The 11,526-nt window shown below is 34.9% G+C and overlaps 1 protein-coding gene across 2 annotated transcripts in view; it reads right to left on the bottom strand.

Moving 5' to 3' along the window:
- Nucleotides 1-9,888: 9,888 nt before the first annotated feature.
- zgc:101663 (alpha-1,3-mannosyl-glycoprotein 4-beta-N-acetylglucosaminyltransferase C) overlaps nucleotides 9,889-11,526 on the bottom strand; it is a 28,458-nt gene continuing 26,820 nt past the window's right edge. For both annotated transcript variants that reach the window (XM_048178439.1, XM_048178438.1), the window contains exon 4: nucleotides 9,889-11,382. In XM_048178439.1, coding sequence (XP_048034396.1) covers nucleotides 10,205-11,382 — 1,178 coding nt within the window. In that variant the 3' untranslated portion in view covers nucleotides 9,889-10,204. The remainder of the gene's footprint in view (nucleotides 11,383-11,526) is intronic.

Raw genomic sequence — 11,526 nt, 5'->3', positions numbered from 1 at the left:
AAATCAGAATAAGAAAATATGATAGAATATGAGGGTTAAGGCTTTTTTTTAAATTATTATTATTATAGTTCCAAATCACAAAAGAAGTTCAGTCTCATATCAATACAGCTCTCTATCAATTAATAAACATGGTTGACCTACCTGCAAATGTATTTGTTAAAAAAAAGACACTTGGTCCTCAGTTTACTTGTTAAGGTCAACTGAACAACGAAACATGACAGAACTCTGGAGAAAAAAAGCCTCAGCATGGGGAGATGTGTGCGTTTGGCTTGACCACAGCATTGACTCCAGGTGACTGTAACTGAATCAGTCTATGTTTAGTGCACTGTCAGCCTCAATAATCACAGTGTAGGGTTTATATAATTAGGATGTTATTTGAGCCCTTTATAACCAAAATATTCTCTGTGGCGCACAGAGGATTCCAGTAGGACAATATATGGTTGTGCAATCAGTTACATTCACAGTCTCTTGCCGGCAAGTCGACCTGGTCACGTTGATCATGGGACATGGAAGTTAACGCTAGAGGGCAACGTGATACACGCTGGTTGCTCCAGGAAAAACTAGGTCACAAGGATACATGACCCTTCCCTATTTTTTGTGATGTCTCCTCGGATATATATTCTAAGGGACAGCTGAGAGCGAAGCGTGTTTCAGCCAAGGTCAGAGGTCAAAGGTGAATGTGCAGATTTATTTCAGATTTAATACCCTAAAATATATAAATTTATATATATATATATATATATATATATATATATATATATATATATATATATATATATATATATACAGTACAGTCCAAAAGTTTGGAACCACTAAGATTTTTAATGTTTTTAAATGAAGTTTTGTCTGCTCACCAAGGCTACATTTATTTAATTAAAAATACAGTAAAAAACAGTAATATTGTGAAATATTATTACAATTTAAAATAACTGTTTTCTATTTGAATATATTTCACAAAGTAATTTATTCCTGTGATGCAAAGCTGAATTTTCAACATCATTACTCCAGTCTTCAGTGTCACATGATCCTTCAGAAATCATTCTAATATGCTGATCTGCTGCTCAAGAAACATTTAATGTGTACAATTGTACAAAATATTTGTGTACAATATTTTTTTTCAGGATTATTTGATGAATAGAAAGTTCAAAAGAACAGTGTTTATCTGAAATCTAATCTTTTGTAACATTATAAATGTCTTTGATTGATTTAATGCATCCTTGCTGAATAAAAGTATTAATTTCTTTAATTTCTTTTCAAAAAAATAAAAATAAAAATTCTTACTGACCCCAAACTTTTGAACGGTAGTGTATAATGCTACAGAAGCTTTGTATTTCAGATAAATGCTGTTCTTTTGAACTTTCTATTCATCAAGGAATCCTGAAAAAAAAGTACACAACTGTTTTCAACATTGAAAATAATCATAAATGTTTATTGAGCAGCAAATGAGCATATTAGAATGATTTCTGAAGGATCATGTGACACTGAAGACTGGAGTAACAATGCTGAAAATTCAGCTTTGCATCACAGGAATAAATTACTTTGTCAAATATATTTAAATAGTACACAGTTATTTTAAATTGTAATAATATTTCACAATATTACTGTTTTTTACTGTATTTTTAATTAAATAAATGTAGCCTTGGTGAGCAGACGAAACTTCTTTTAAAAACATTAAAAATCTTAGTGGTTCCAAACTTTTGGACTGTACTGTATATATATATATATATATATATATATATATATATACACACACACTACCATTCAAAAGTTTGGGATCTGTAAGATTTTTAATGTTTTTAAAGTAGTTTCATCTGTTCATCAAGGCTGCATTTATTTAATTAAAAATACAGTAAAAACAGTAATATTGTGAAATATTATTACAATTTAAAATAACTGTTTTCTATTTGAAAATATTTTAAAATGTAATTTATTCTTCTGTTGGCAAAGCTGAATTTTCAGCATCATTACTCCAGTCTTCAGTGTAACATGATCCTTCAGAAATCATTCTAGTATGCTGATTTGCTGCTCAATATTTTTTCTTTTTTTCAGGATTGTTTGATGATTAGTAAGAACAACGTATATTTGAAGTATAATCTTTTGTAACATTATAAATATATATATATATATATATATATATATATATATATATATGGGCCATTCTAAAGAATTGGTGCAAACTGCTGTCCCACAACCAAAAAAAAAAAAAAAAAAAAAAAAAATTAAAAACCATTTAAGTATTCTAATTTTAGATGTTTATTAGATCCTTCTATTATCTATTGAATCCCACAATAATATTTAAAATATCAGTAAGGTTAATAATATATATAAAATCATCATTTATTGCATGGGTACTTTCAATTGGGAGGTGGCTGTCCCGAACCCTGACCCCTAAATTTAAACTTGTGAAAATGATATTGAAAATTATTTTTACATTTGTTTCCCATTGTTGTTTTTAAAAATATATTTTGCTTTATTTTTTATAAGTGAATTAAAAATATATATTTATTTTATATTTTTAAATCATGAAACTTAATGTAAAAAAAAAAAAGAGTGTGTCCTGCATTTTTGATCAGGAAATATTCCGGTGTCCCTCCCTCTCATAGCCTCTTTTTCATAGTAGATAGGTAGCATCATTTTGAGTTAAATGTGTTCATAAGTCTGAAAATCTGTGTGTAACTTTAAGGAACATCACTACCGAACACCTTTTTTTTGGGTGTTATTCCATACAATTTAGTTTTTTTTCTGTGTACAACTGTTCAGAACTGTGCTAGCTAACCATGTATTATCATCTTTGACCTAGGCTCAAAAGTATCTAAAATTGTCACTACCAAAACAGTCGTGACCAAAACATCATCATTGTTTTGGTACAGCAACTCAATGCATTTAGGCATGTAGACATAGTCAAGATGATCTGCTGAAGTTCAAACTGAGGGGTTTTAAGTGACTATGAACGTGGCATAGTTGTTGGTGTGAGATGGGACGGTCTGAGTATTTCAGAAACTGCTGATCTACTGGGATTTTCACTCACAACCATCTCTAGGGTTTATAGAGAATGGTCTGAAAAAGAGAAAATATCCAGTGAGCAGCAGTTCTGTGGTAGAAGATGCCTTGTTAATGCCAGAGGTCAGAGGAGAATGACCAGACTTATAGAGAGACAACAGTAACTGAAATAAAAACTCGTTACAACCGAAGTCTGCAGAAGAGCATCTCTGAATGCACAAAACATCCAACCTTGAAGCAGATGAGCTACAGCAGCAGAAGACACACCGGTCACACTCCTGTCAGCTGAGAACAGCAAACTGAATTCACATGGGTTCCCCAAAAATGGACAATAGAAGATTGGAAAAACATTGCCTGGTCTGATGGGTCTGGACTTCTGCTGTGGCATTCAGATGGAGGATCAGAATTTGGCATAAACCTCATGAAAGTAGATCAATCCTGTGTAATGGTGTGGGGGATATTTTTTCTTGGCACACTTTGAGCCTCTTAGTACCAACTGAGCATCATTTAAACAGTATTGAGTACTGTTGCTGACCATGTCCATCCATTTATGACCACAGTGTATCATCTTCTGATCTACTTCCAGCAGGATAATGAATCATGCCACAATGCTCATATAATCTCAAACTGTTTCTTGAACATGACAATGAACTGTTCACTATAATGGCCATCAGATCTCAATCTAATAGTCAAGCAAAGCTTTATTTATATAACACCTTTTAAAACAGTATTTATAAAGTGTTTTAAAGAAGAGAAATACAAAAAACATACATACACATACAGTCAAACACCTTGAACATTTCATTCATTAATAGTTTATTCACTGAATGGTAATAAAATATGACAAGATCTCAGAGTTAAACTGTGTCAGAAAAAAAAAATCTTTATGTCAGATAACACTTAAGCAAAACATGGTCAGGTCAAAGTGTCTGAATAATTTTTGGTTCAAAATTTTTATCAATTTTACTGGTAGTCCACTGAATTTTTGAACCCGTGAATTTTTGGGTATAATATGTTACAGTTAATTTTGCTATCCTCACTTATAGTGCCCTGCACCCACTAGTAAAAATATATCAAAAATGTCTGAATAATTTTTGGTTTGACTGTATAGAAATATAATACAGTATAATAAAATACAAAAATTTAAATAAATCAAGGAAATGCCCAAGTGAACAGAAAATGATTTCTAAAATAAACGCAGGTCCTAAAGTGCTTGCCCAGTAATAAACCTTCATTCTACTGATATTCTTTTGAACACTTTGTATTTTTTTTTTTTCTTTCAAATCTCACTCTTGCTCGTTCTCTCTCCTCGACAGTTATACGCCCCCTAATGCTGATTGGTTACACCTTTGTTGTTGGTGTCGGCCCGACTAACTTCCAAACAGTGTTTTTTAAATGCTATTGTAGGAACTGTGGACTACCCAAGCAAATGAATCATTCAGATGATTCTTTCAAAACATAATTCTAATTCAGAATTGAGGTTCCGGCTCTGGCCCGTCTGCAGATAAAGCCAGGCTGATTACTTTTACGACACATGCTTCCTGATAGTAGAAGAAGCGACATACCAAAGGGTCACCCAAGAAGACAGAGAGACAATCCAGACCCTTTTGTTTCCTTACTTCACAGGAAAGCCAAAGAGACTGTTGAACAAATAAAATTGCTTCAAAATTGTTCCAACAATTTTAACGAACTTATCAAACATCTTTTAACTACATACATTTTGCATTATGTGTCCACAAGTACTACCTGTAAACAGTTAGGCTTTAGAACACTCACAATTCATGTAAATGTGTTAACTCTTGACTGAATGACTGAAAGTATGCCTTATTTGGACTTAATTTGATTCTTTCCCCCTTTCCTATATCCTGACTTGAATGAAATCTGTTTAAAATGTATTGTATTCCATTTAATAGAAATTATGTTAAAATGGCACTCTCTGCTGAAGCAGAAACAGGATGTAACACTTATGTTTTATTGGGGGCAGAGGAAGGCCCGCTTGAAACAGGACAATGTCTGATTGGCCAGGACTCCTCAGAGGTGTGACAAACAACTAAGTTTAAATGATCATATTGCAAGATAGTGAACGGGAGAAGTTGGTTAGTAAACGAACAGGGAGTTGGTTCTGTTCTGGGAAAAGAAGCCAAGACAAGTACCAAGAACAATGGAGTAACAAGAAAGAACAGACAAGCAGCTCATTCAAGCCATTCAACCTTCACTCACTTTTCTTTTCTTTTACTTAATTCTCCTTTACCGCTGAAAGTCTCGTGTCCTAAGATTCGCCGCAAAGTTCAACCAACGACTTTTGCCGCTTCAACTCCAGCGACAAAGAGACTTCCTTCATTGTTCCACACGGACCTGATCTGGACCAATCATCGACTTGGGAAACCCCTCTCTGCACGACGAGGGAAATTCACCTTTAAGTCAACGCAAGCAAGTACCTCCAGATGAAAACTGAACTGGTGCATTTAAATGAATGATTCATGGTTCGTTCTGGTCTTTGAAATGCATTGATAGGAATTCGGTTAATCAGATCACTCTCTCTCTCTCTCTCTCTCTCTCTCTCTCTCTCTCTCTCTCTCTCTCTCTCTTTCAAAATTCTTTCTCTCTCATTTCCTTCTTACTGCAACGCGTATGAATGTATTTGTGTGTGTGTGTGTGTGTGTGTGTGTGTGTGTGTGTGTGTGTATGTGCGTGCCTTTGTGTTAGATTAGTTTGTGTTAGAATAAATAAAATCTCTTGTAGATTTTAAAAGGAAAGTGTCTTGTATTATGTGCTTTATGATTTAATGTCTTAAACTGTCGATTTCAAGTTACCGTGCTCTAATCAGTGTTTTCACGATTGTTGGATATTTATATCCGAAAAAGAGCTTATTACGGCTCGAGCAAATGAACGCTGGACGAATCAGTTGCTCAGTCGTAATCTAAACAACTCTTTATTCATTTGAGCTAATTTTACTTCCTAGGGTGTTTTCCCTACACTATTTAACCCACCTTTAAATTACTGTTACATTATTTTGTAATAAATAAAACAAAACCTATAAAGTAAGATGTATCTAACATACCCATATTCACTATATATTGTGTATATATGACTATTTCATTTCCTGCAGTATCATATATTTTCTACAAATGCTGTTAATTGATAAAAATATGTGTTTTCACTAGTGGATCCAGATTTTTTGGACTCCCTAAATAACTTAAATTTGATTCAGTATATAAATTAGTGCACTATAAAATTCATAAAGACCACCCATACATAAACACCACACATACAGTTAGCAAGTCATTACTTCAAATGAGACCCATATTGCAATGCAGAGTACCCAAATAAAGTGGTTTATTTTGCAATAATGATCAACAAAATGTAAATTATCCTGCCTCCACAGCCAATTATACTAACAATGAGCACATAAATAGACATGGAATATTGATTTGAGTTTAAAGTATCTGATTGGCTGTCATTTAGACAAGAGTCAAAAAAAGAACACTCATATTCATAGAACAAAAATATAAAACAGATTTCATTTTTTTGGTTTCTGATGTTATGTAATTGTGCAACAAGCATAAAATGTTATGCAATTAAGTCGTGCAGTTATCTCAGAACTATAACTTATATGTATACACTGATGTTCTTTCTTACTATCATCCCTGAGGGGGAGAGAACATTGTCAGAAACATGATGAATACCAACATAATGTGACTTTGGTATAAAATATACAAATATATAAAATGTAGGGTCTTAGAGTCTTTTCATCAAATACTGAACAAAATTAAGTTAATATTAATATGTGTGTGTGTCTTCATAAACTCTGCTTTATGGGGACAAAATGTCCCCACAAAGATGGCAATATCCGAAATCCTTGTTCTTGTGGGGACATTTGTTCTGTCCTCTTGAGGAAAACTGCTTATAAATCATACTAAATTATTATTTGTTTGTTTGTTTTTTTTTTGTTTGTTTTTTGTAAATGTAAAAATGCTGAACGTTTTCTGTGATGGTCAGGATTAGGCTTAGGCAATAGAATACAATTTGTACATTATAAAAATCAATTATGTCTATGGAAAGACCCCATAAAACACGTGTGTGTTAAATGTTAACTAGTTTCTGCAGTTCCCCCTCACTGGTGCTTGGAGCCATGAAACTTGGGAAATGTATTTCAAGTATTTATTTTCATGTAATGCATTACACCTAGGGGGCGGTATGTCCCTTACAAACATTCACTTAAAAAAATTAATAATAATTGTAAGGCCTTGTAAATGTAAATGTTTTGACTGTAAAATGTTCTTTACCTCTTGCCCTCCACTCAACTACACATTTATATTTTTATATTTATTGAAATTAATTGAGGATATTTGTGGCACTTTTAACTTTTAAAATTTTAAAATTTTAAAATTTTGTACCTGGTAATCCCTTCGTTATAAGTACCAATGTCCCCACCACAAGGATAGTAATACCAGTAATTCCAACTTGTGGGGATATTTTTTTTTATTTTTTTATTTTTTTATTTTCCCAATAAAACATGGAAACCCAACGTGTGTGTGTGTGTGTGTGTGTGTGTGTGTGTGTGTGTGTGTGTGTGTGTGTGTGTGTTAAATGTAAACTAGTATCTGCACTTCCCCACTTCTATCTTTTAAAAGTTTAACATTTTGTAACCTACTTTTTAGGGGTCCAAGCCCCTTATATGTAAGGCAGCAGACTGACCAGTGCACTTGTTTTAAGAAAAGTTAAAAGTTAAGTTCATGTTATATTAACATTAAAATAAATGTAAATTATTTGGCAGCTGCTGTTTGCATTAGATGCTATTAACACTTAGTGAAAATAACACTATATTCTATTTACACTATATAAAAGTAGCAGTTCTTTGCAATGCAGATATTATTTGCACCTCAGTACTGTTGTACATTAACAGGATGCAATAATAACGGAGTGTACAAGGTTAAATTTATTAAAATGATTAAATGGATGCCACCTTATTGGGACAATAAAGACCTCCCTACACCCCAAACCCTACCCAATAAATACTTTATATGAAACACTTGTTAGGCACTTTGTTTCCATTTTTCAAATATGTTCTTCATTTTTATTGAAAATAAATGCCTTTCCGATCTGATTTGTGATGGGAAAAGGAAGAAGAGCGAGTTTGGCGAAAGGTGCATCAAAAGCTTGATCGCGCCAAAAGCTACTCTCATGCGCCACACTCTCTAGCCTACACTACTGCAGATGTTGAGTGCAGTCTTTTTTTAATTTCGTGTGACCCAACCAGACATTGGTGGGTGGAGTTTGTGTAAAATAGCCTTGGCCAACAAGACTAGACTCTCCGAAATTATTTATTTAAAAGTTAAAATGAATTTAAAACGACAACAAAATATTTTAAGAAAAATTAAAGGTGCAATATGTAATAATTCTGTCCGCTAGAGGTCGTTAGAAGCCTATTCAAAACAAAAGCGCAGCTTGATGATGCCAAGTTTTAGAGCGGAATCTTGGGACATGTGGTCTCCATTTCAACGAACGGTGCAAAAGAATAGGGATTGGAGTCAGGAAGAAATCACATTCATGGATGCGATTATTAACGTTACTGTAGTATGAAGCAGAGCAGGACCGAGTATTGTGGGAGCTAAACGAGGCCGCTGGAGTGAATGTGCAACACACGCCTCACAAGAAGCGGAACTTTTATTATGACACAGTCGCCGGCGCCGCTTCTGCTTTTCCGGTCATGAGTATGAGGTAACACAGCTCTGTTTATTATATGAGATACATTTGAGCGTGTGAAAAATTATGTTATAACGTTACTCTGTGCGTTCGCTTGGCGGCTGCTGTGAGACACTGTTGCACACTGCAGTAAGCTAATCGATTTTCGAATATCATATTAAATATTGGATGGCATGCAATTAATTTGAAAATGTATTGTATGATGGAGAAAATTATGTATTACTGATAATAAAAATAAAGCTGGATCTGATTATGCTATGTTAGCTATTTGACAAAATAGTGTTTTTCTCTGAGGCATGGTAAAGCATGGTACTCGCAAAAAAATCAAGAACAATTTGATTTAAACAATTAGACTAAACGTGTTGTGCTATATAACAACAATTCGTTTTCTGTCTATAAATATATCAAAACAGTTGTTGCCTTGTCTATTAAAATGTGTAATATTTTAAAGCTTCTTTGGTGTTTCCAATGGTTACTACAAAATAAAACCAGAAACCGAGGCAGACCGAGGGTAACGCGGGTATAATGCAATCGACAGGCAACTCCTCACATGTCCCGGAGCCTTGGTTAAAATTGCAATTTTCTCACGATTTACAAATAGTTGGAAACATTTGGGATATTGTAAGTACTCATGTGAACAAAATATATAACACTGGCCTAGTGGTTTTTGGATATTTTACTGCAAAAATATTACATATTGCACCTTTAACTTAAAGGCGCTCTAAGCAATTTGACGTGTTTTTAGGCCCTTTTTTTTTTTGTCACATACCGCAAACATCTCCTCACTATGCGCTAGCTGCCTGTCCCCTGAACACACTGTAAGAAAACGCGGTCTCTGTAGTCACCACAAGCTCCGAAAACTGCAATAAAAACAAACTGGTGCAGCCTGGACCACTTAGCATAATAAACATGCTCCAGCCAATAACCGACAAGCAGCGTCAATACACAAGCTATTTACATTTTAAATGCGCGTTCATGACTGTTTCAGGAAACACGGAGGGGAGGGCCAGGAGGAGTAGGAGGGAGGGTCTAGCTAGCCTCTGTTTTGTTTGACAACACTTCGAACGTCAACAGGAAGTTACTCTGCTCAGAATCGCTTAGAGCGCCTTTAATTCAAAATATATTTTCTGAAAGTTTGAATATGAACATTAAAAATACAAATTAATACAAATATTTTATGCAGCATAAAGACAATTATTATAGTTTTTATTGAAATTTTGAATTATATTTTGTTTATATTTTCCATTTTCATTTCAGTTAAATATTTAGTAGTTTTGTTGTGTATTTTTATTTTAGTTTTATTTCAAGTTACTATAGGAAAATAAGAAATTTTGCCTTGGCAACTAACCAAAATAAAGCTTTTTTTTTTCCAGTTAACAGATTTTACAAAAAGTTTTTTTTTTAATGGTTTTAGTTTGGGTTATAATAATATCCCTGATCCTCACACACAGATTGTCTATTTTAAAGATTCAAATCTTCGTCAATGATGATAAAGAATTCATTTCTGTCGCAGCACAGCTTTAGAAACATTTCTCATAGTTTTGCCAGCTTTAACAGTCCAGACATGGATCTTATTTATGATAACCCATTCCATTTGGGATGCTGTGACTTGGATTCGTAAACATGCCACGGGTTCCGGCACAAGTTTCTGGACATCTGGTTCATTAAACTGGCCTTTCTGAAGAGAACCCAGTGTGTGAAATCCCGAGCAGTCCACCCCCGACTCCGTTTTCACCAGAGTTTTTCCAAGTTCCACATCAGCAGAGATCAGCTCATCTTTTCCTTCTAATCCTGTTCGTATGTACACACGAGAGATGAGAACAGGTTTACGAAAGATCACTAAAAAGTAGTTTGCTGGGTCAATAGGGGACACACCCCAGAAATAGCCTGAACCTTGGCTGTAAGCCTTTTCGGCTACATTGGTCTTATAATTCTCAATGTTTGTGCGAATGTCTGCTGGAGGGTTATCAGCAACTTCTTTGACAAAGTCCTCGTCCTTTAGGCGATTGTACGTCCCCCTAAATGACGAGTAAGTGCCCATGTGCTGAAACAGAGATGGGCGGAAACGAATGACTTTATCCTGCATTAACAATCTGTGAAAATGCGACAGCAGGAAGTCGCAGGGCATCTCTTGGTAGAAATTATAAAGGAAACGGGCCAGAATGGGCAGATCTTTGGATTGGTAGAGTTTTCCGATGTAGCCCAACTTGGAGAATTCCAGTGTGACCCACTTCGAGTTCATCGAACGGATGTGCTCACGAATACTGGAGAAAAAGTTCTTTGAACAGCTCACGTCATCCTCCAGCATGATATAGTATTGGGAGAGGTTACTGCTAAAATGGAGCAAATAGGAGTAGTCCACATTTTGCTTCGAACGGAAGGACACACGGTCGGGAGCATCATTGAAGTTCCTCTTCAGTCCAGTAAGGGGAGGATAGTTATCTTCATTGACGTGGATAACCAGCAGTTGACCCTTCGACAGCTGCAGGTGGAACTGATGTGTAATTTTCTGTAAGGTCTCCCGGATCCAGCTCACATCAAAGTCAGCGAGAAGGACGACGACCACCATTTGATCCAGCTCTTCCTCTGAGGACTCGGAGAAGATTGACTGAAGAGTGTTCTGAAGATAACTGCCCTTTTCCCTCTTCACAGACGAGAGGCCCACCGTAAGGTACTCTGAAAAATGATGAAACCACAGGGATATGACTACAGAGTCGTTTACTGGGATTCATTATTTTAACAAATTCTTAACTTTTTTCCCTGCCATTGACGGAATTTTCCAGCAATCCATGTTTTCACTGTTATATGGTAGGGGGCGCT

This window comes from Megalobrama amblycephala, linkage group LG24, assembly GCF_018812025.1.
Source record: "Megalobrama amblycephala isolate DHTTF-2021 linkage group LG24, ASM1881202v1, whole genome shotgun sequence".
NCBI classification, from domain to species: Eukaryota; Metazoa; Chordata; class Actinopteri; order Cypriniformes; family Xenocyprididae; genus Megalobrama; species Megalobrama amblycephala.
Note: the sequence above shows the minus strand (reverse complement) of the source record. Positions and strands in the feature narration are given on the sequence as shown.